The 25915-nt window shown below is 40.2% G+C and overlaps 1 protein-coding gene across 2 annotated transcripts in view; it reads right to left on the bottom strand.

The window, feature by feature from the left end:
* Positions 1 to 25915, bottom strand: part of wdr36 (WD repeat domain 36) — a 96012-nt gene that overhangs the window by 67626 nt on the left and 2471 nt on the right. For both annotated transcript variants that reach the window (XM_060844414.1, XM_060844422.1), the window contains exons 2-8: positions 15949 to 15976; positions 14221 to 14321; positions 9367 to 9484; positions 7573 to 7705; positions 6123 to 6177; positions 4429 to 4561; positions 3811 to 3986 (exon numbers count right to left, since the gene is read on the bottom strand). In XM_060844414.1, coding sequence (XP_060700397.1) covers positions 3811 to 3986; positions 4429 to 4561; positions 6123 to 6177; positions 7573 to 7705; positions 9367 to 9484; positions 14221 to 14321; positions 15949 to 15976 — 744 coding nt within the window. The remainder of the gene's footprint in view (positions 1 to 3810; positions 3987 to 4428; positions 4562 to 6122; positions 6178 to 7572; positions 7706 to 9366; positions 9485 to 14220; positions 14322 to 15948; positions 15977 to 25915) is intronic.

Genomic DNA, 25915 nt, shown 5'->3' with positions numbered 1-25915 from the left:
TTAATACTGATAATTAAACAAATGAGACTTTAGGTTACAGCTTTCATGTTTTAGAAGAAACCTTTATAATGAAAGAGTGGGCAGTCTTGAAAGCTGAATTCTTGTTTTTTAATTCAGTTCAGCAGTGGAGCTGTGGAAGCAGACTGCTAAGCTCTCTCTCCCCTTCTGTCCTTCTAACTTTGACTTGTAAGCCTCCATTTCAGTTTTACTCTATGTTTAAGGGGAGTGTTTATTGGGACTGTTGTGCACTTTTGGAACAGCATAATTAAGTCTAGTTTGACTAGACGGAGTTCTGTGGGTATTCTTTATTCTGTATTTTGTGTTTCATTCTGTAATTTTGTGAATAAATTTTTGTCTGATTTAAAACCAGGTAGTCAACCTAGCTAACTTACTCCAGGTAATTTTCACTGCACACTTACCAAAACAAATAGCAAAGTTACAGTCTGGGCTGCCTGCTTAAGAATGTTTTGAGTGGTCTGGCCTAGTCTACAACAGAATACTGTTGCAAGTAATTCACCCCCTGACCCCCGAAAGCCTGTCAACCACTTACAACACTCAAGTCAGAAGTGTGATGGAATACTTCCTGCTTGCCTGCATGAATGCAGCCCCAACACAATAAGCTTGATACCATCCAGGACAAAGCAGCCCGCTTCATTAGCACTGCATCCACTCCCTCTACCACTGACACTCAGTTGCAGCAGTGTGTACCATCTACAGGATGCACTGAAGAAATTCACCATAGATCCTCAAACAGCATATTCCAAGCCCAAGACCAATTCCATATCGAAGGACATAGGCAGCAGATAAATGGGAACACTATCATCTTCAAGTTCCCCTCCAAGCCACATACCATCCTGACTTGGAAATATATCACCATTCCTTCACGGTCACTGGGTCAAAATACTGGAATTTCCTCCCTAATAGCATTGTGGGTCTACTCACAGCTGGTAGATTGCAGCAGTTCAGGAAGGCAGCTCATCGCCACTTTCTCAAGGGTAACTAGGGACTGGCAATAAATACTGTCCAGTTAGCAACACTCACATCCCACAAAATTAATATTTTGTTATACAAAGTTATACAAAACATGTGGTCAGACCCACTGAGTTTCTTCAGCATTCTGTATTTGCTCAAAAAGATTTATATTGCCAAGAGACATCCTTGTTCCTGTACTCGAACCCTCTCATTATGAATATCAACATAGTTTGCCTTCTTGGCTGCCTGTTCCACTGCAAACTTCCTTTGTGACTAGTACAAGAGTACACTCAGGTCTCCTCTCTCAATTTACAGCCAATTACATAATAATCTACCTTCCTATTTTTGCTATCAAAATGGATAACTTTACATTTATCTACATTATACTGCCATGCATGAACACACTTTCTCAGCCTGTCCAAACCATGCTATAACATCTCTGCATCCTACTCACAGATCACACTCCAAACCAGCTTTGCATCATCTGCAAATTTTGAGATATTACATTTATTTCCCTCATCCAAATCATAAAACACTAACATTTTATTATCCTACGAATCTTTGAAGAGTAAGAAACTTTATGAGGGGGAGGTAAATGACCCAACAGTTACTGATTCTCTCTTTATTCAAGGTTTGCTCCCACGTTGTTGATTCAAATACTGAACTATAACGTTTTCAAAACAATGTCTTCCTCGGGTTAGAAAGGAGTAAGTGTAAAATTATAGTACCACCTAATGGCTAGAGTAAAGCCCTACATATCATAGCAAAAATCCTACTGATCTATAACAATTGGATTTTAGCATTTTAACAAGAGAGGAAGGGAAGCTGTTGGAGATAAAGCAAAATCCATGGATGGACCCAGACAAAGGAGAAAGGAGAGTCAAGAGTGTGTTGCTGGAAAAGCACAGCAGGTCAGGCAGCATCTGAAGGACAGAAAAATCAATGTTTCGGACTGGAGCCCTTCATCAGGAACAAGGCTGGAAGTCTCGGGGGTGGAGAGATTATTGGAAGGGGGTGGGGCTGGGAAGAAAGTGCCTAAAAGCGCAACAGGTGGATGGAGGTGAGGAGGAGGTGTGCGTGCAGGTTTTGCACTTCCTGTAGTGGCAGGGGAAGGTGCCAGGAAGTTTTTGGGGGGGGGGGGGGGGGGGCTTGTTACGGGGCCTATTCTCTCCCTAGTTACCCTTTTGTCCTTAATGTCTTTGTATACACCTTTTGGATTCTCCTTAACCCTATTTGCCAAAGTTATCTCATGTCTCCTTTTTGCCTTGCTGATTTCCTTCTTAAGTGCACTCCTACTGCCTTTATACTCTAAGGATTCACTTAATCCATCCTATCTATACCTGACATATGCATCCTTCTTTTTCTTCAACAAACCCTCAATTTCTCTAGTCATCCAACATTCCCTACATCTACCAGCATTTCCTTTCACCCTAAAGGAAAGTGTGTCTCTGGACTCTCATTATCTCATTTCTGAAGGCTTCCCATTTTCCAGCTGTCCCTTTACTTGCGAACATCTGCCTCCAATCAGCTTTTGAAAGTTCTTGCCTAATAGCATCAAAATTAGTCTTCCTCTGATTTAAAATTTCAACTTTTAGATATGGTCTATCCTTTTCAATCGTTATTTTAAAACTAATAGAATTATGGTCATTAGCCCCAAAGTGCTCCCCCAATGACACGTCAGTCACCTGCCCTGCCTTATTTCGCAAGAGTAGGCCGGTTTTACAACTTCTCTCGTAGGTATATCCACATACTGAATCAGAAAGTTTTTTTTTTATAAAATTATACCTTAAATAAATGAACTTTATTCAGGGGTATTTTCTTATCATGATTGACTAATCTTTCATAACTAAGTGGGGAAATTAAGACAAGCAATTAGGCAGTTGACAATATGCAAAACCTGTGTGTGAATTACAATTTCTCAAAAACATCCAGATACTCGGATAGTCTAGTAGAAACTAAAACCTCATTGCATTGAAAACTGTGCTCTAATCTAACAGTACAATCCTTATCGGATGTGACACAAGTCAGTACAATTGACCATCTTAAAGAACTATTAGAGCCTATCAAGTAAGGACAGTATCTTCACTATCAGATTTTTAAAATTAACTGTAAAACAGTTACAAAGAATGGAGATAGCTTTGCGAGTTACAATAAACTATAAGTTTAACCCTGAGTGTTTTACTGCGCTGATCAAGTTCATGCTGTAGTATAACCTTCATGCTAATTGTTTTCTCTTTGGAGGGAATACATAATAATCAAGTTATCTATTTACAGATCTTTCATCCAGTTTCCTTAGAAAACATATTGTCAGGAATTTGTGTGGAAGTAGTAGCTCTGCCACAGATCAACTCCAGTTGTTCCAGCCCTGAAAGCCACCACCTGATTTTATGGTTCTAAGGGAATTAATTGTCTATTGTGGATTCTGGTCCTCTGGGAGAGCATTCCCCATCTCCTACAGCTGCTGGTGAATTATAAAGCTGGAAGCCGTCCAGTCCTAATAGCACTGATAGTGGTACCTTCTGCTGGGGTTACAACAGATTCCGGAGTGGGGGCTACAGCAGATTCCACAACGGCCATATTAGAAGACAGCAAGTTGGAGTGGGGACAGCTTCCCATACAGGAAAGGCCCTCCATGGGACACAGCATACCCGAACACGAGGAACATGCCACCTCCCTCCCTTCCACCCAAAGACTCGGAATACACTGGATTTTATTTTGTGCCCCTCCCCTCACTTATGAAGCATTGATATCTTTGGTAAAATTGTGGAGTCCAAAATTCCACTCAATATTTTCTAAACTTGCAATAAGCAGATTCAATTAACAGCACATGGACCATACCCGAATTGCATTGTCTTCACCAGTGGTAATGAGAAGTGGTTCTCCATGAACAAATGTTAGTCCTGTAACTGCTGTTGTATGGGTTTCCCTCATTTGAGCAATCAGTTTCTTTTCCTCCAAGTCCCATAGTCCAATATGACCCACAGGGCTCCCGGCTGCCATCACTGGATAACCATCTTAAAAAAAAGGTAAAATAATGTTGTGTGTGAGGATTCTAACAAAAGTGCACAAAGCAATTTATAAGGCGTGCAATACAAAGTACAGCTAATTCATCAGATATTCTAATAAACTGAAAAAATGAGTTTTTCCATGGTCAGTGCAAAAATTCTGCTTCGCAATACCTCAACAATTGTAAAATGAACATACTACATTTAAAATTTTAAACTCTCAGCAGCGAATGGTATAGTGATTTAAGTTTTACTTCATACAACTAAACAATTGAATTATGAAACAGAGGTGTAGAATTAATTGCAAAATCAAAATAATGAAGCCTTGTCCTCAAACAATGACATGCAGCTGTCCTTCAAGCATATTAAAGATTCCTAAATCTTCACCTAATACATAGTTCATCAATCTCAACTTAAACTCCTTTTAATCAAGATTGATATAATCAATTACCTGTACGAAATGATATTGCCGTGATTGGTCCCCAATCTTGTTGGAATTTCATCAACATCTCATCATATTTCACATTATGAATAATTATCTGACCAGACAGGAGGCCTACCGCAACTACATCCACTGCTGGGGCCTGAACAGTAAATTAAAAGCAAATGAAAACATGGAAATCAAAACTTTTGTGCAACAACTACTGTACTTTTACTACCTAAAAGTGAAATTTTCTATAAGGAGTATAAACGTGACTGAGTTATGATAACCAATTAAATGGAATTCATTTATGAAGTGTACTTTTTAAATTTTGAAAACCATACTCCAAATTCCTGTATATTTGTTTTGAAAGCCACAAATCAGTGGCCTAGATTAGAGAGTTATGTTCCTAAAGTACTAAAACAGTAACATATGAAGTGCCAGGGAGTACCTTTCTTTTAGGCATACCCTTTTTTTTATTCTTTACTCTTTGAAAAGTTATCCAAATTAAAAGTTGTTTCTTAAATTACACGTTAAATTAAGGAACTAAAAATGTTACTACTGCTGAAAATATGCAGCATGCTGTTGAAGGTTGTTGTCACACCACTTATCAAGATCGATAAGACTATGCCAAATTTCAAAGGAGTAGCAATTTAAACTGCAGCAGTTCAAGGCGGCAGCTTACCACTTTCTCAAGGGCAATTATTGATGAGCAATAAATGCAATCCATTTAGTGGAAGTAGACCCACAATGCAATTAGGGAACAAGTTCCAGGATTTTGACCCAAGTTGAAAGAACAGTCATATTTTCAAATCAGGATGCTGAGTGGCTTGAAAGGGTAGAACTTACAGGTGGTGACATTCCCAAGTATCTGCCACCCTTGCCTTTCTAGATGGTGGTGGTTTTGGAAGGTGCTGTCTAAGGAGCCTTGGTGCAGCACATCCTGTAGCTGGAACACACTTCTGCTCCTGTGCATTATGGTGTCAATCAAATCCTGGATGGTGTCAAGCTTGAGTGTTGTTATAGCTTCACTCAATCAGACAAGTGGGGAGTATTCCATCACACTCCTGCCACATGCCTTGGCAATGGTGTACAGACTATTGGGATGCAGGAGAGGAGTTCTTTGCTGCAGGATTCCTAGCTTCTGTATTACTCTTGCAGCCACAGCATTTATATGGTTATTCAGTTTGAGAGCATGGGACTGACCTTGTTATAATCACTACAGTGGATGCCAAAACACGGAGGAGAAACAGATTTTTAACTGGCAACAGGTTGAAGGGTTATGGAGAGTGGGTAGGAAAGCACAGTTGACGACAAAATAAGATCAGCCATGATCTCATTAAATAGCAAAGCAAGCTCATGGGGCTCAATTGCTGACTCTTGATCCTATTTTTCAGGTTTCTTTTGAAATGGAACTGATTTAATACTTGAAAAGGAGAAAGGAAAAAAAGTCAGGTTCGTAGATCCATCCAAGCTTTGACTAATTGGAATAGCTATTCAAAGAGTTAAAGTAGACTTAATAAGTAAATTTCCTGTCTACTTCTAGAGCATTTTTTGGGGAAATAAGAAATTAATGATTGACTTGTATGCTATAAAGCATTTATACAGAAGTTCATTTTCTTGAAAAGGAACTAGAAAGTGAGAGCATCATGCTTTCAAATATATGTACTATAATAGTTAATAATTAAAACAATAAGCAGCACATTACAAAACACTGCACTGACCTGTTGAAGCGCTGATACTCCTGAGCCCCAACCTTGAAAGGTATACAAAAGTTTGCTAGAACAGAATCAAGAGACATAAATCACATTAAAACTATTGTTCAGTAAAGAAAATCCCTTCACTACATTTGTGAGCTATATCCAGCTCTAATCATTAACTATATTATTAATAATTCCCATACAAATTATGATTATTTAATGAATATGACAGAACAATTCACACAAAACATCCTGTATTGGAGGGAGGAAAATCAAAAACTATTCTAGAAAGGAGGTCAATTTAAATTGAATACTCCAAGTTACTGCAAGCTATTTGTGAAGTCTAACAATAGCCACATTCTTTGAAAAATGTTGCATTTGCAGTAGTAAAGATAAACAAGAGTAAAGTTCATGCAGTCAGATATAACATTTCAAACATATGGTTTACTTTTCTTTGAAATGACTCGCTCCAGAAAACCGATAGAGAATCACTGAATGGTTACATGACAGCAAACATTTTCATAAATATTATCTGCATCTTCAAATTGCCAAAGTGCAGTGTCCAAAATTTAAAACATTTTTTTCAGCTGTGGCCAATCAAATATTATTTGAACATTGTAACTTCCTTGCTTTTAACTCCATACCTCTATGTATAAAGGCCAGGATCTCCTATTTACTCAGAAATTTTAAACAGAAATGAAATGATAGTGATTAATTATTTTGAACAATCACAGGGAGGTGTTGCTTACAATCAGTTGTAATCATCAGCAGTCCCCAAATATGCAATCTCTCTCAAGGAAATGATATTCACAGAATCCCTTAGAGTGGAAGCAGGCCATCTGACCATTCAGCCACACTAACCCTCCAAACAGCATCCCGCCAAGGCCCAAACCCCTACTTTATATCCCTGCACTGCCCATGGCTAAATCTACCTAGCAGGTACACCCATGGACACTATGGGAAATTTGCCATAACCAATGTACCTACCTGCACATCAAAATGGGAATAGAAAATTAATAAAAGTAGAAAGAGATACACAGCTCAAGATTTATCTTCTACTTGAAAAATAGTTTATATCTTCCATCTTTCATAAATGATGCAGCATGTAATGCACATAAAATTTGGCTGCAGTTTTACAAATAATAAGCTATCATGCATATTAAAAGTTGCAGGACTCCACAAATAGTAACCAGCATCAGCGAGCTGAAGTCAATAATAAAATGCAAATCCCATGCACAAGGAATACAAAATTTTATTATGCCTTAAATAAAACAGGACAATGTCAAAACCTGGAATTATGGCATGATACTCTAGACAGTGAAATCCCAATCACCATCCTTCATCAAAATATAGGCAGTGGTCAAATTAAGCCTAGTTGTTGGTCTTAAACTGGTTTTCATTTTAATTGAATTTCATGAAGCAAAATCTTTAATACTTAAATGACTTTATAAAGAAACTATTAAATTGAACTGACTTGGACTTGATATTCCATAGTTGAAGACTCCCTTGTTGACTGCCAAGAAGAATTTTGTTGATATAGGTGCTTGGATGCAAAAGGGCAGAAATTGTAAACATGATTTTATCAAAGTTCAACTGAAGATACTCCTCTGTAAATAAATAATCAAAAGTTAGGCAAAAAGTAACAAATACTAACTAAGTTAATATTCCAGTCATTAATTAATGGTATTTTGCAAAGGCAAGTGTACTTTAACAAATATAGAGGTACTTTCCATTTTCTAGCCAAGCCTATCACATTGAATCCAGAACTGAAACTACTATTACAGCTATTGTCAATTTCTTTTTAAAACATCTTTTACATTTGTATTCTATCTTTTTTTGCATGACAATAGCTACACATTTTTTACAGGGTATTTTTGCAGAATTTTAATTTATCAAATATTTCACAGTGATACATTATATAATGAAGCTCATGTCACTATCAAGCTCAAAAGCACCACATGCAACAATATTGAACCTTACAAATCAGATCAGGATCAAACAGACATTGAACTTAATCTGATTTACATGAAGTTATGCGATGATTACAGATGCAGTTGCAAGGCACTGCAATTATTGCCAGAGTCCTCAGGTGTAGACAATTCAGCTAATGCTCCCACTTCCAATCGTTACACATTTAGGTTTCAGTACAATATTGTATAGAAGAATTAAGCTTTTATGTCCGGACATGATTGAGATGAAGGAACTGAGGGCATTGTTGCTAAAATTGCATTTGATACAAAGATAGATGGCAGGACAAATAGTGTTGAGGAAGTAGAGAAGCTGCAAAAGGACTTGGACAGGCTAGGAAAGGGCAAAGAAGCGGCATATGGAATACAATGTGAGAAAGTGTGAGGTTATCCACTTTGGTGGAGAGAACAAGTGTAGACCATTTCCTAAAGAGCAAAGGTTTTAGAAATCTGTAGCACAAGAGAATTTGGGAGGCCTCATTCCAGTTTTCCTAAGATTAACATGCAGATTCAGTTGGCAGTTAGAAAGGCAAATGCAATGGTAACATTATTTCAAGAGGACTAGAATACAAGCACAGGGATATATGGCTGAGGCTGAATAAGGCTTTGGTCAGACCACATTAGGAATATTGCAAGTAGTTTCAGGCCCTGCATCTAAGAAAAGATGTGTTGGCCTTGGACAGGGTCCAGGTGAGGTTTACAGTAAGATCTCTGGGATGAAGGGCTTGTGATACGAGGAGCGGTTGAGGAGATTGGGTCTATACTCGATAGACTTTAGAAGGATGAAACTCTCAGAATACTGAAAGACCTGAATAGAGTGAACATGGACAAGATGTTCATGTCTCCCATTAGTAGGAGAGCCTATGCCCAAAGACACAGCTTCAGAGTGAATGCATAACTCTTTAGCACTGAGATGAGAAGGAATTTCTTCAGCTAGCTGGTGGTGAATCTGTGGAATGTATTGCCATAGAAGGCTGCGGAGGCCAAGTCATTCTGTAAATTGAAGATGGAGAAAGATAGGTTCTTGATTAATAGGGAGATCAAAAGTTAAATTAGAGCTGGATAATGTAGAACACAGAATAAGTCACCAACTTCAGGACTTGCAAGGTTAAAATTAAAGAACCAAAAAGCAAACTAATAGTGCAAATCTTAATGATGCATGGTATGTTACCTTCTATTCAAGTTAAATTGATAATCTCAATACTTCCAAATGATTTTCTTTAAAATGTAGGAAGATATTGTTTGAAGAGGTTAAACTGTAGTTTTACTAGAACAAACATTACATCATCTAATAAACTCACCCTCTGATTGTACATTCCAAACTATGAGTTTGTTATCACGATCCACTGAAATCATGTGATCACCAAATGGCAACAGGAGGTGGACCTCTCCATTATGTCCTTTGTAAGAGTGCACAATCTAAAATTAAGGGTAAAAAATAGTTGGTTACAAAAACAAATATTGCTTCTGAACTGAAAAAAACATTGTACTAACAAGTTAAATGAACGAATTACAATGAAAGAATTCACTGAACAATCAGTGGGTAATTTCATATACATGCACATCAGATCAAAAGTAGATCATTTAGCGCTGAGAACCTGTCCTGCTACTCATTTCTGACAGGCCTGAATCTTTTGTTTTTAAAACTAATTTGCCTAGTCCAAGACCCTAATTAAAGACTCCTGAAGCAGCAGAAATAAGCATATTGAGAGGAAAAAGGTTCCCTTTGTACCAAAACCTTCGATCTATTTACCCTTTAACTTTATACATTCCAAGGAAATTGGCTGCAGTTTACATAATCGTTTCTTGGAGTCTGCGCTATGCAAGTCGCCAAATTGTGCAAGTTTTTTTTTAAACTGACAGAACATAAACTTTATTTACCAAGTATTTAAAAGGTACATTTTGGCATCAGTTGAAAATTTAAGATTCAATGGATGAGAAGATAACATCTCTAGTTCTCTCCTTCCTCCCTTTCAATACAGACTTCCAAAAAAAAAACCAGAATTTCAGAAAATATTTTACGAATACAGGTCTGATTAAAAATGGTTATTTGCTTGACAGTCATTCAGAACAAAGTATCACAGATACTACAAACATGAAATAAAAAGTGAATATTGTGACTACTTTGGCCTGACAGTGTCTAGCCAAGTAAAGGAATTATTGTTTTCAACTGAACTGGAAAAAGACAGATCCATGACAAATTTTCAGCAAGTATAGATACGGCAAAAGAACTGAAAAGTATTCTGCATGGAAGATTCCAATATTCATCACCAAAAGTGGTTGAGCAGCACCACGAATGGCACAGCTTGTCAGGTCCTATTGGACATAGTTGATAAACTGGATTTGCAGCAGGTAGTGAGGAAACTAACAAGACAAACAAATTTACTTGGCCTCATTCTCACCAATCTACAAGTTGTAAATGCACTCATCAAGGCCGGAGTGACCACTGAATAGACCTTGTGGAGACAAGTCCTGTCTTCAGATTGTGCACACTTTCCTGAGCGCTTTGGGACGCTACCACTGTTTTAAATTGGACAGACTTCACACATATCCAACAATTCATAACTGGGCATTTTTGAGGCATTGTGGGTCATCAGCAGAGTGGCCAGATACTATCAGACCAGAGTAGTTCCAACATCTGCTGTTTTTATTTTGCATTTGTAGCATATGTAATTATTTGCTCCTGAGTGAATATTAAGAAGCAACTTGAGGCAAGACCATTTTTACTAGATCTATATCCATATCTTGTTTTCCCAAATTATATCCATTACTTGTTTTCTACATGGCAATATTAAAAGAAAGAAAATGGATACTAACTTTTCATCTACTGAATTTTAAATTTTCAACTGATGCCAAAATATGCATTTTTAAAAGAAGCTGTAATTTCATGGTCAACATATCCCCCACTCTACCATTACCATCAGTTCAACCCTGGCTCAGTGAAGAGTACAGGAGGACCTGTTAAGATCAGCAAAAATTCCAAAAAGTGTTAACCGAATGAAACTACAACACAAGACCACCTGCATGACAAACAACAGAAGCAGCATACAATAAACAATAGTGAAGCAATCCCACTACAAACAAATCAAAACTAAACTCTGCAGTCTTATCAAATTGTCATGAGTAGTTATGGACAATTAAACAACTAACAGGAAGTTGAAGCTCCACAAACATCCCCTTTCTCTACAATGAGGGAACCTAGCATAGTGGAAGAGGTAAAGTTGAAACATTTGCATCGACCTTTAGGTCAAAGAGTCAAGCGGATAATCCATCTTGGTAGCAATTTGAGAAATCTGTGGCTCAGGTTGAGGTTCTGCATGTGGTTTGCACGCTGAGCTGGAAGGTTCATTTTCAGATGTTTCGTCACCATCCCACGTAACATCTTCAGTGAGCCTCTGGACAAAGCACTGCTGATGTTTCCTGCTTTCTATTAATGTGTTTGGGTTGGTGACGTCATTCTCTGTGGTGATGTCATTTCCTTTACTTTTTCTCAGGGGGTGGTAAATGGAGTCCAAGTTAATATAGTTGTTGATAGAGTTCCGGTTGGAATGACATACATGTAGGTATTCTTGTGCGTGTCTCTGTTTGGCTTGTCCTAGGATGGATGTGTTGTCCTTCATTATCTGTATGTAAGGATATTAGTGAGATTGGGCAATGTCATTTTGTGTCTAGTTGATGTTAGTGTATCCTGGTGGCTTGTTTTCTGCCTGTTGTCCAATGTAGTGTTTGTTACAGTTCTTGCACAGTATTTTGTAAATGACATTAGTTTTGCTTGTTGTCTGCATAGGGTCTTTCAAGTTCATTAGCTACTGTTTTAGTGTGTTGGTGGGCTACCACGATGCCAAGGGGTCTGAGTAGTCTGGCAGTCATTTCCGAGATGTCTTCGATGTAGGGGAGAGTGGCTAGGGTTTCTGGACGTGTTTTGTCTGTTTATTTGGGTTTGTAGCTGAGAACTTGGCAGACAGTGTTCATTGGTAACCCATTCTTTTTGAATACACTGTATAGGTGATTTTCCTCTGCTTTGCGTAGTTCCTGTGCTGCAGGGTGTGGTGGCTCATTGAAATAATGTTCTAATGCAGCTTCGTTTGTGGATGTTGGGATGACTGCTTCTGTAGTTCAATATTTGGTCCGTATGTGTTGTTTTCCTGTAGATGCTGGTTTGAAGTTCCCCACTTGCTGTTCACTCTACTGTGACATCTAGGAATGGCAGTTTGTTGTTGTTTTCCTCTTCTTGAGTGAACTTTATGCCAGTAAGGGTATTATTGATGGTCTTGAAGGTTTCCTCCAATTTGTTTCATCTAGTGATGACAAAGACTGCAGGCTCTGACAACATTTTGAAAATAAAGCTACAAACGTGTACTCCAGTCCATACCCATGGGCCTGCTGTTTCAGTTCTGACACAACACCAAACATGGAAAACTGCCCACGTATGTTCTGTACACACAGATCCAACCTAATCAATTAGCATTCCATCAGTCACTCCTGATCATCAGCAAATGATGCAAAGACGACTTTGACAGTGCTATTCAGGGGTATTTGCAAAAGAATGATCTGTTCACAAACACTCAGCTATTGATATCAGCCTTGGTTCAAACAAAAAATGGGCAAAAGAGCTGATTTTCAGGGTTGAGGTGGGAGTGACTGTTCTTAGCAACATAGGGCATGAAGGAACCCAAGGCAAAACTAGGGTCAATGGAAATCCAGGGGGAAACTTTCACTGTTTGAAGGCATACCTAGCACAAAGAAAGGTGGTTTGGTTGTTGGAGCTCATCTTCTTCAGCCTAGGACTTCACTGTAAGAGTTGCTCAGGGTAGTGTCCTCAGCCCAACCATCTTAAGCTACTTAACCAATGAACTTCCCTCCATCATATGGTTATAAGTGGAGTTGTTTGCTGATGATTATACACTGTTCAGCATTATTCACTACTTCTCAGCGACTGAAATAATTTCTGTTCCAGTTTTGTGACTTATGGACAACATCCAGGTTAGGGTTGACAAGTGCCAAGTCCCATCCACACAACACAAATGTGGATAATGACCATCTTGAAACAAGAGAGAGAATCTTACCATCAACAAATTCCCCACTGCCAACACCCTGGATGTTACAACCAACCAGAAACTGAACTGACTCAGCTATGTAGCAGTCACAAGAAGCCCAAGGCTAGGAATCTTGCATCAAGTAATATTTTTGCCCTTCCTCTATCGACAAGCTAGAAGTTAGGGGTGCAATGAAATATTTCCCACTTCAGAGAAGTGCACCTCCAACAACACTCAAAAAGCTTAACACCAGCCACAAATCATGCCAATTGATTAGCACCCCATCCAGCAATCATTCCCTTTACTTCCAATGCACAATGGCAGCAGTGTATACCATCTACAAGACACACTACAGTAACTCACCAAGTCTCTTCTGATAGCACTTTTCAAAGCAGCGAATTTTACCACCCAGAAGAACAAGAGCAGCAGATGCATGGGAGCACCACCACCTGCAAGCTCCCCATCAAGCAATGTACCATTAGGACTTGGAAATATTGCCACTCCTTTTCACTGCATCAAAATCCTTGACATCTTTCTTCAAAACATTATGAGCATACCTACACCAAATAGACTGCAACAAACAACTTTGATTGGCTTACTATATATTTAAAAAAAACACAATTAGGTTAGAACCGATTTTCTTTGAGTAGGGAAGAGCTGGTCATATATCTTATTAACTCACACTTCTCTAAATGATGATCAAATTTTGTCAATTGGCTACAGCAGGCCTTCCAGTCACAGTCACATCAGACTGCTTGATCTGCAACTATATCTTTGCTCCTTTTTGAATAGGAATTTAACATTTGCAGGCAGACTCCTTTACCCAAGGATAATTTAAAATTTGGGGTAACAGCCCATAACTCCAGCCTATCTTAGCATACTGACCTAGATTGCATCCCTATAAAAGGTGATTTTTTTAAACTTTGAAGTTTGCCACGTGATTTGAGTATCTCCATTCTATCTATATTTATCTTTTATCATTAAAGATATTTAAATTGCGAGATTAATAACTTGTGTACACAACTGGAAAAAATACAAGTTGATTTTGAACTTAAGAAGTCTCCGAAAATGCTCAACATCTTTGTCACTTTCACTGAGTGAGCAAAAACATAAACTCACCTCCTTGTTTCTAGCAAATGCTTTTACTGAGTTGCCATGAGCTGCAAACACAAGCATTCTGTCTGCTGCCAGACAAGTGATGTCTTCAGGAAGTGCATTGCCTAAAGGGATAGATTACAATATTAAAACTGGAAGTCCATCAGAATTGATTTTTTGTAAATTAGGTGGTTTATTTTGTTCCATGTGGCAATGCCAAACATCCTTAGAAAAAATAGTTCAATAACAATAATACAATTTCTAGAACTAATATTTCCTAAAAATAGATTGAGGAAAAACTAACACAATAGCCTGTACTTTCTATAGCAACTATACAAAAATAAAAGATTTCATAATGCATTGCAAGGTGCTGGACCGACAAACAGAGGAGGAGAAGGAGGAGCAGTTGTAGGAGATTAAAAGCATGATCACAAAAAGAATTTTAAGATGGTTTCTGTTGTTTAGAGGAGAAGACAATAAGGAAAGGAGTTTCAGGAGTTTGGTGTGTAGTGGTTGAAGAATGTTAAACAATTTATCTTGAAACTTATTTTTCTGCTACCAAATGCAAGTTTATCAAAAAATAAATCAAATTTATAGTTACTCAAGTGATTGCAAATAATTTATTCTTTTAATGCATAGTTGCATTTTTATCGTTCCATAACTTTAAATGCTGCTCATCTAAAATATTTGCTAAGTTTGCTGAAAGGTCCATATCCAGAACATGGTAAATCTACTTTCTGTCAATGCTGCCTGACCTACTGGTATTTCAAGTACTTTTATATCAAGCCTTGGCTTATATGAAATTCCTATCATTTTACAGGCTCCAGGCATCAATGGATTGAAAGTCCTTACATCTCTAATGCTATTGTGCAGATCTTGATGACAAAATGATTGTCATTTGCAATGCCCTGCATTCTTGGGAACACTGCCACCTGACGAAGATTTTGCCCTGTCAAACTTGCACCTCTTTCCACAGGGAATGTGAAGAGGTGACTGTTACTTGTAAGGTTCTGCTGGCATCTGTACAGTCACCAAAAAATGCCACCTCTGTGAAAATAACAAGTTTATCAAGAGATGGCTCAACTTTTAAAGTACAAGGAAAAATGTTTCAAAGAGATGTCTCCACTTTTATGAGCTGCCAGAAGAAATGGTGGAAGCTGATACAATTATAACATTTAAAAAGAAGCTGGATGAGTATATAAATAGTCAACTACTTCACTGGGCAAGGAATTCCATAGCTTTACAACCCTCTGGGTGAAGAGGTTACTTCTCAATTTAGTCCTCAATCTGCTCCCTCTAATCTTGAGGCTATGCCCACTTGTTCTAGTTTCACCTGCCAGTGGAAACATCCTCTCTACTTCTATCTTATCTATTCCCTTCATAATTTTATATATTTCTAGAAGATTCCCCCCTCATTCTTCTGAATTCCAATGAATATAATCCCAGTCTACTCCATCTCTCCTCAGAAGTCAACCCCCTCAACTTCGGAATCAACATAGTGAATGAACCTCCTCTGCACCCTCTCCACTGCCAGTACATCCTTTCTCAAGTAAGGAGACAAAACTGCACACAGTACTCCAGGTGTGTCCTCACCAGCACCAAGCCTATAAGACTCTACTCACCTTGCATTTGATGCACATTCTTAGGCAAAATGAGGCTGAACTGTATTTCTCAAAATAAAAATGGAGACATCTCCTTTGAAGTACAAACAATTCAAATTTTCAGAATAGGAATAGATATTTGTATACTTACTAACTGCAACAATCCCAAGTTTTTTCACCTGTTAAACAACAAAATTTTAGTGATTAGCTTATTCTTGATTTCTACATGATAATATACAAATTACATGATTAATGCTAATGAGACCTTGACAAAGCATTTCAAAATTTAAAAAAACTAACTGATCCTGTACAAAACAAAACAAAAATACAATTCATGTGGCAAATGGCCCCCTTCAATGTTGTTCACAGAATGCTGCAGAATTTTGACACAGCAGCAACAAACAAATGGCAACACATGTCCAAGCTGATGACCAGAAGACAAATTTAGCAGTGACTATGATTCAATGTATCTGTTACCTGTGTTCTTCAAAGTGATGGCGGTCACAGGTTTGGAAAATGCTGCCAAAGAAGCTTTGTCAAAATGCTTCCGTGTACTCTGTGGATATGCTGTGCTGATGAATATAGCACAATTAAGCAGGTTCATAGAACAATACAATACAGAACAGGCCCTTTGGCCCTCAATGTTGCACCAACCTGTGAACTAATGTAAGCCCATCTCTCTACACTAATCGCCTCATCTATATGCTTATCCAAAGTCTGTCTAAATGCCCCTAATGTGGCTGAGTTAACTACATTGGCAGGCAGGGCATTCCACACCCTTACCACTCTGAGTAAAGAACCTGCATCTGACATCTGTCTTAAATCTATCACCTCTCAATTTGCAGCTATGCCCACTCATACAAGCTGATATCATCATCCTAGGAAAAAGATTCTCACTGTCCACCCTATCTCATCCTCTTATCTTGTATGTCTCCATTAAATCCCCTCTTAGCTGCCTTCTCTCCAATGAAAACAGATCCAAGTCCCTTAGCCATTCCTCATTAGACCTCCATCCAGACCAGGTAAATCTCCTCTGCACCTTTTCCAATGCTTCCACATCCTTCCCATAATGGGGCGACCAGAACTGTACACAATATTCCAAGTGAGGCCACACTAGCATTTTGTACAGAAGCAGCATGATGTCACGGCTCCAGAACTCAATCTCTCTACCAACAAAACCTAACACACCACATGCCTTTTTAACACTATCAACCTGGGTGGCAACTTTCAGGAATCTATGACCATGGACACCAAGATCCCTCTGCACATCCACACTACCAAGAATCTTTCCACTGACCCAGTATTCTACCTTTCTGTTATTCTTTCCAAAGTGCATCACCTCACATTTATTTGCATTGAACTCCATTTGCCACCTCCCAGCCCAATTCTGCAGTTTATTCAAGTCCCCCTGCAACCTGCCACATTCTTCCATACTGTCCCCCACTCCATGGACTTTAGTGCCATCTGCAAACTTACTAACCCATCCACCTATGCCTGCATCCAAGTCATTTATAAAAATGACAAACAGCAGTGGTCCCAAAACAGATCCTTATGGCACACCACTAGTGAACAGACTCCAGGCTGAATAATTTCCATCAACCACCACACACTGCCTTCTTACATAAAGCCAGTTTCTAATCCAAACTGCTAAATCACCCTCAATCCCATGCCTCTGCATTTTCTCCAAAAGCCTACCATGTGGAACCTTATCAAAGGCTTTACTGAAGTCCATATACACCACATTAACTCCCTACCCTCATCCACATGCTTGGTCACCTTCTCAAAAAACTCAATGAGATTTGAGAGACACGACCGGCCTTTGATGAAACCATGTTGACTATCTCCAATCAAATTGTTGCTTGCTAGATGATTTATAAATCCTCTCTCTTATAATCCTTTTTAAAAACTTTTTTAAAACAGACATAAGGCTCACTGGTCTATAATTACCTGGGTCATCTCTACTGCCCTTCTTGAACAATGGCACAACATTTGCAATCCTCCAGTCCTCTGGTACGAAACCTGTAGACAATGATGACTCAAAGATCAAGGCCAAAGACTCTGCTATCAACTCCCCTGGCTTCCCAGAGAATCCTCGGATAAATCCCACTTGGCTCAGGGGACTTATCTACTTTCACACCTTCTAGAATTGATAACACCTCCTCCTGACTAACCTCAATCCATTCTAGTTTAACAGCCCGTATCTCAGGCCTCTCCTCTACAATATTCTCCTTTTCCTGAGTGAAAACAGAGAAATATTCATTTAGCACTGCTCCAATCTCCACAGGGTCCACATATAACTTCTCACTTCTGTCTTTGACTGGCCCTATTCCTACCCTAGTTATCCTTTTATTCCTCACATACTTATTGAAAGCTTTAGGGTTCTCCTTTATTCTATCTGCTAAAGACTGCTCATGTCCCATCCTTGCTCTTCTCAACTCTCTCTTTAAATCCTTCTTAGCTAATCTGTAACTCTCCATCGCATCTTGATGTCACATAAGCCTCCCTCTTCTGCTTAACAAGAGATACAATTTCTTCAGTAAGCCATGATTTCCTTACCTTATCATCACTTCTTCCCTGCCCGACAGGGACATACCTATCAAGGACACGTAATATCTGTTCCTTAAACCAGCTCCACATTTCCGTTGTCCTCATCCCCTGCATTTTGCTACCTCATTCTATGCCTTCTAAGTCTTGGATAATCACATTATAATTGCCCTTCTCCCATCTATAACTCTTAAAAAGGTAAAAACAAGGACCGGAGATGCTGGAAACCAGATTCTAGATTACAGTGGTGCTGGAAAAGCACAGCAGTTCAGGCAGCATCCAAGGAGCAGGAAAATTGACATTTTGGGCAAAAGCCCTTCATCAGGAATAGAGGCAGAGTGCCTGCAGGGTGGAGAGATAAATGAGAGGAGGGTGGGGATAGGGAGAAAGTAGCATAGAGTACAATAGGTGAATGGGGGTGGGAATGAAGGTGATAGGTCAAAGAGAAGGGTGGTGTGGATGGATGAAAAGGAAGAGAGGCAGGTAGGACAAGTCATGGAGACAGTGCTGAACTGGAAGTTTGGAACTAGGGTGAGGTGGAGGAAGGGGAAATGAGGAATCTGGTGAAGTCCACATTGATGCCCTGGGGTTGAAGTGGTCCGAGGCGGAAGATGAGGCGTTCTTCCTCCAGGCGTTGGGTGGTGAGGGAGCGGCGATGAAGGAGGCCCAGGACCTCCATATCCTCAGCTGAGTGGGAGGGGAGTTGATATGTTGGGTTACAGGGCAGTGTGGTTGATTGGTGCAGGTGTCCCAGAGATGTTTTCTGAAATGCTCCGCGAGGAGGCGTCCAGTCTGTACAGAAGACCGCATCAGGAGCAACGGATACAATAAATAATATTGGTGGATGTACAGGTAAAACTGATGGATGTGGAAGGCTCCTTTGGGGCCTTGGATGGAGATGAGGGGGATGGTGTGGGCGCAGGTTTTGCAATTCCTGCGAAAGCAAGGGAAGGTGCCAAGACGGGAGGGTGGGCTGTTGGGGGGTGTGGACCTGACCAGGTACTCACGGAGAAATGGTCTTTGTGGAAGGCGGAGAGGGGTGGGGAGGGAAATATATCCCTGATAGTGGGGTCTGTTTGGAGGTGATGGAAATGTCGTCAGACGATTTGGTTTATGTGAAGGTTGGTAGGGTGGAAGGTGAGCACCAGGGGGGGTTCTGTCCTTGTTACGGTTGGAGGGGTGGGGTCTGAGGGCAGAAGTACAGGATGTGGACAAGATGGAGGACATCTTTAACCACGTGGGAAGGGAAATTGCAGTCTCTAAAGAAGGAGGCCATCTGGTGTGTTCTGTGGTGGAACTGGTCCTCCTGGGAGCAGATATGGCGGAGGCAGAGGAATTGGGAATACAGGATGGCATTTTTGCAGGAGGTAGGGTGGGAAGAGGTGCAATCCAGGTAGCCGTTAGAGTTGGTGGGTTTGTAAAAAATGTCGGTCGTCATTAATGGAGATAGAGGGGTCCAGGAAGGGGAAGGAGGTGTCAGAGATGGTCCAGGTAAATTTAAGGTCAGGATGGAATGTATTGGTGAAGTTGATGAATTGCTCAACCTCCTCGCGGAAGCATGAGGTGGCGTCAATGCAGTCATCAATGTAGCGGAGAAAGAGGTGGCGAGTGATGCCGGTATAACTGCGGAAGATGGACTGTTTTACGTAGACGACAAAGAGACAGGCATAGCTGGGGCCCATACAGGTGCCCATGGCTACCCCTTTGGTCTGGAAGAAGTGGGAGGATTCGAAGGAGAAATTGTTGAGGCTAAGGACCAGTTTAGCCGAACAATTGAGTGTGTCAGTGGAAGGGTACTGTTGGGGACATCGGGAGAGGAAGAAACGGAGGGCTTGGAGGCCCTGGTCATGGCAGATGGAGGTGTAGAGGGATTGGATATCCATGGTGAAGATGAGGTGTTGTGGGCTGGGGAAATGGAAGTCTTGGAGGAGGTGGAGGGCATGGGTGGTGTCTCAAACGTATGTGGGGAGTTCCTGGACATGGGGGGATAGGACAGTGTCGAGGTAGGTAGAGATGAGTTCAGTGGGGCAGGAGTATGCTGAGACAATGGGTCGGCCAGGGTGGTCAGACTTGTGGATCTTGGGAAGGAGGTAGAACCAGGCAGTGCGGGGTTCACAGACTATGAGGTTGGAAGCTGTGGGTGGAGATCTCCTGAGGTGATGAGGTTCTGTACGGTCTGGGAGATGATGGTTTGGTGGAGGGTGGGGCTGAAAATTTGTTGCTGGAAAAGCGCAGCAGGTCAGACAGCATCCTAGGGGCAGGAGAATCGATGTTTCGGGCATGAGCCCTTCTTCAGGCTCATGCCCCAAAGGTCGATTCTCCCACTCCTTGGATGCTGCCTGACCTGCTGTGTTTTTCCAGCAACACATTTTCAGCTCTGATCTCCAGCATCTGCAGTCCTCACTTTCTCCTGATGGAGGGTGGGCTCATGGTCGATGGGGCGGTAAGAGTGGTGTCTTCAAGTTGGCATCTGGCTTCAGCGGTATAGTGGTCAACGCACCAGACTACCACTGCACTCCCTTTATCTGCTGGCTTGATGGTGAGGTTGGGATTGGAGCAGAGGGAGTGGAGAGCTGCACGTTGTGAGGGTGAGAGGTTGGAGTGAGAGAGAGGGGTAGACAGACTGAGGCGGCTAATGTCCCGGCGGCAGTTGGAAATGGAGAGGTCGAGGGCAGGTAATAGGCCAGCGCGGGGTGACCAGTCAGATGGAGTGTGTTGGAGGCGGCCGAAGGGGTCCTCGGAAGGTGGGCGGGAGTCCTGATCGTAAAAGTAAGCTCGGAGGCAGAGGAAGGAGTGTTCGACGTCATGGCGTGTATTAAATTCATTGATGCATGTGTGGACAGGGATTAAGGGAGTCCTTTGCTGAGGACTGATCGTTTGTCCTCAGTGAGGAGGAGGTCTGGAGGGATGGTGAAAACTCAGCAGGGCTGGGAGCTGGGACCCGGGACCCGGTGTGGGTGTGGAACTGAGAGTATGGGCGGAGCCTGTAACTGGAGTGGTGGGGGAAATCGGGGTGGAGTCATGAGCAGGGATGGTGTTTCCCTCCAGGTTTTTGGGGCGGGAATGGGGACATCTATAACTCTTGCCCTGTGGCATGTACCTATCCCTTTCCGTCACTAAACTAAACATAACCAAATTATGGTCACTCTCTCCAAAGTACTCACTTATCACTAAATCATACACCTGGCCTGGTGTTCACCCAGATGGAGTTGGTCTTCAAGCGTTGCTGAGTTGAATTTACTAATCTAGTCAAGAGTTCTCTACCACTGTTTTGATTGTAAGTTATGGTTAGGTTTGGCATGTCATGAGATGAACTATTGGTTACAAAAAGCTGACATGTTCCAGTAGACAGACTTATCAGTAAATGGAGATTGGATGTTTCCCTGGAATTGTGCTGGTAAATGTTTCTAAACTCTCTCTCCTTTTCCTGGTAATGAAGGTGGGATGCAGGCCCTGTGGGTGTTAGATTATAATGCTTCTCTTCCTCTTTCTCCCAATCCTAGTTACAGGCTGAAGGCTCTAGGACCTCTGCTGAATGCAGTACTGTGGTCAATCTCAGTGTTGGTTTGACAAGGCAGTTTTTATGATAATTGAAGATCCTTCACAGAAGGTCCTGCTTAGTAGGATCTGGTCTATCTCCATCAATAGGGAACCACACACCCTCAGACTTGGACTAGTTTATTTGGAGCAGAAGAGACAGAGAGGGTCATGATTGAGATGTATAACAGTATAAGAGGTATAGACCAGATGGAATGGAAAGAACTTTTCCACTTGTTGGCGACATCAAGGATAGAGGGCAGAGGTTCAAGGTGAAGAGCAGGAGACTTATAGGGAATTTGAGGTTTCTACTTCCCTCGCAGTAACAGTGCGTTGGGAATCTGGAACTCACTGCTATAGAGACACGGTCGTAGAGACAGGAACCGCCATTAACTGTTAAGTATTTAGATGTACACTTACAATGCCAAAGCATATACAAGGCCATGGTCCAGGTGCTGGGAAATGGGGCTAGGATAGTTAGGTGGTTGCTTTTTTTTTTAAATCACTGGCACAGAGTACATGAGCCAAAAGGCCTTTTTCCATGTGTGACTCTATTTTTAATAATGGTGCCTCCCAGGACATGATTGGTGGCAGACTTGTTCATGGCACACTAGCTTTTCATGGTCAGATCTAGCCTACTCCTGATTGTAGTTGTGCCATTATAAATTCAAAACCTTACAGTGTAGTAGTGAGACAAACTCTCATTGTATTAGCAGTCTAGCAACCTCACCACAGCACATTTGTATATATTAAGTTTTGTTTCCAATGCTCACCTTCCAAAGCTCATTTTCTGCAGTCATAATTTTTGTCAACTAATTATGTCTACTTTTGATATAAATTATTCAGTGCAAGATTTAACACTTTACAACTGAAAACACATCACCATGGGCGATGGTGTCGTGCTGTTCACTCTAATCCAGATACCCAGGTACAGTTGTAGGGACCTATTGTTAAGACACAGGATAAACCCTTCTACTAATTTCAAACTCAACACACAGAGAAGGTCACCTCATGCTGTAATCTGTTAAATTTCAAGAAGTAAAGAACTATCCCAGAGGTCACCACTTAAAGTAAAAATGAACAATTTTATTCTTTAAGTATAACAGAAAATACTAAAACCAATAATTATTTACAACTCCTTTCTCTTAAATCTATCTTTTACCTCCCACTCTATAATACTGGTCCGATAAATTCCCTCTTAAATTTTCAGCAAAATCAATTTCAAACCCAGATATAGTCTTCGGATATCAAACTTTCTCTGTAGCTTCCTCTCGGTCATCTTTGGTGTTCTGCTACACAAATTTACTATAGACAGGTAACTTTCAGAGTTATTATGCTAGCAGTCCACAGCTCTTTGTTGTTCTCCCCAGATGGTCAAAATGTCCAGTTTTATATCCCAAAACATCAGTGCCTTTAATTGGTTTGATGGCATGCCAAACAATAAAATTCAAATTCAATTGGATTTTGGAATCTGGGGCATAATTTAAAAATGATTGGCTAAATTTGAATTTGCTTTTGTTCCACAGCAATTCAACTCCAGCTATTTGTTTCGACGAAATGTTACAACTTTTACCTTGTTCTGGATACTCTGTGCTTCTGGTCAGTCTTTGCTAGTTTCCTATCTCTCTTAAAGGTACAGGACACCTCTCACCTTCTTAACATCTACATTCAAATCCCACCACAGCAGATTGAGATCAATTTAAAAAAGGTTTGAAATTTGACCATGAAATTATAATTGTGATTGTGTAAAGAACATTACATCAACATCCTTTCAAGACATATAGGAGACTTGCAATCCTTTATAATCTATCTTCAACTCTGAAATCCCAAATACATTGCTCACGGTTGCCAACTTTAATCACTGACAACACATAACAGGTCTGTCAATTCAATACATACAGAATTCTCAAACCCGACTCCTATCTTGATTATAACCCATTTCCATCTTTCCTACCTTGAGTATATAATTTAAACTGAACTCAGAACAGTATCAATAAAAGTTAAGTTGCCAGTTTCTCAGAGGACTATAGGACTACTTTTTCATTAGAAAGACATGACTGGTGGGGAGCTTAGCCTGACTATCACCATACGTCAGGCAAGGACAAGATTGTTAAGGCAGGACCTTCATGAGTACCTCAGCCAGTGTGATAACTGTACTGCACTGTTGGGGTTAGTGTGCACCACAAACTAGCCATCCAGCCAAGTGAGCAAACTAGCCACCAAGAATGCAGAATTATCAGAAATGGCAACATGGAACCTTGATTTAATATTTCATTCACATCTTTTTAAGCACAAAATTTAAGATTGCATAGAATGATTCAAAGTCAAGTAGTGAAGTGCTTAATTTTAGTTTCTAAGATTTTGTGGCTGTATTTGACTACTTAACAGTAATTCATTGATTGTGAATATATTTTGAGTTTAAAAGTGTCTTTAAATGGAAACTTCATTTTCTTTAACTCACTGTTATAGGCAGGCCACTTACCTGTCATGTGCAGTTATCATTACATCTAATACCTTATATGCATTACATTATCCCCAGAGGCTACAGCAGTCAAGAAACAGCAAATATGTGGCGATAATGGGATTCAAGATTTTGGGAGCCCCAACTCTTGTATAAATTCCCCCCAAATGCGGCTTGATTCTAATTTTCACCTATTTCTTGAGTCTGCATCCCATAATACACTTATCACTAAAATTTAACAAAACCAAACACAACAACTTTCTGCTTTAACTCCATGCTCTGTTTACCTTTCAGTGTCTCAATTTTAAAATTCTCATCCTGATGTTCAAATTTCTACCCCTTCATATCTCTAATCTCCACTAGCACACTCCTTCAAGATTCCTGAATTCCTCTAATTCAAGCCTGTTGACATCTTGATTTTAATTGCTATACTAATGGCAAGTGTACCTTAAGCTGCCAGGGTTCCAAGCTTGGAATTCAACCCCTCCACTCCTACACTGTTCCTTCACTCACCGCCCTTAAGACATCCTTTAAAAACCTCTCTCATTAGAGCAAACAAACAAAAGTTTGATTAATGTCTCCTTATGTGTCACAGTGACAATTTCTTTCTCCTAATATTCTTATGAAGCACTTATGGCATTTTGCTATGTTAAGGTACTATATAAACCCAAATTGCTGCTTACTTATTTACAACTACCTTCTTACTCAAACAAATTTATACTTTCTCAGCAGAACAAAGATCTGTCAAATTCTTTTCTGTTCAACCTCTAGGTTCATCACTTAATTATTGAAAAAAAGGTTCTCCTTTTTAATGACCCTACAGCTCCCAGAGATTAATGAAATCTATATGATTAAGTCAGAAGGTAGTGTGTCCTATGTTCATTTGCCAGATCAACTGACTATTTAACTGCTGCGAACACATTTCTTGCCACAATTTTTAGAGCAATGAGGTTTTAATTGCCTTCCTTGGGACCTGCTGAAGTCATCAAAAGCACTGTGAGCATACGCAAATTTCCTTTAACTTCGTTACCAGTAAAAATGAATTATACAGGGAGCAACTCAGATCCATCATACAACCATCTGGAACAACAGTAGGACTGCTCCAGCATGCAATTATGATCATGACACATCCATAACTCCAATTAATCTGCTTCTGTTCCATGTTTCTAGAGACACACACATAAAATAAACTAGTCTTGCCATGCAAGTTCAAATGGAGATATGAAAAGTTGTTCTTAACATACAAGGAAGAGTGGTGTTATTCACACAAGAGGTGTTCACGGAGCTATAACTTTTTTATTCCCTCATGGATAGGCATCAATAGCTGGCCAGCTCTGTTTTTTTATTGCTTGTCCCTAGTTGTGCTTGAGAAAGTGGTAGTGAGTTGCCTTTTTGAACCACTCTAGATCCATGTGTTATAGCTGCATTCTCAATGCCATAAGGCAGGGAATTCCTTCACATGTCCAAATAAGCTTGTTAAAATTCTGTGGCTACTGTATGCAGGCAAAGTTTGACCTGACTATACTGGTGGTGAGATAGCTTAACCTTTGTGATGACCAGCATCATAAGCTAAAAA

This window comes from Hemiscyllium ocellatum, chromosome 2, assembly GCF_020745735.1.
Source record: "Hemiscyllium ocellatum isolate sHemOce1 chromosome 2, sHemOce1.pat.X.cur, whole genome shotgun sequence".
Lineage (NCBI taxonomy): Eukaryota > Metazoa > Chordata > Chondrichthyes > Orectolobiformes > Hemiscylliidae > Hemiscyllium > Hemiscyllium ocellatum.
Note: the sequence above shows the minus strand (reverse complement) of the source record. Positions and strands in the feature narration are given on the sequence as shown.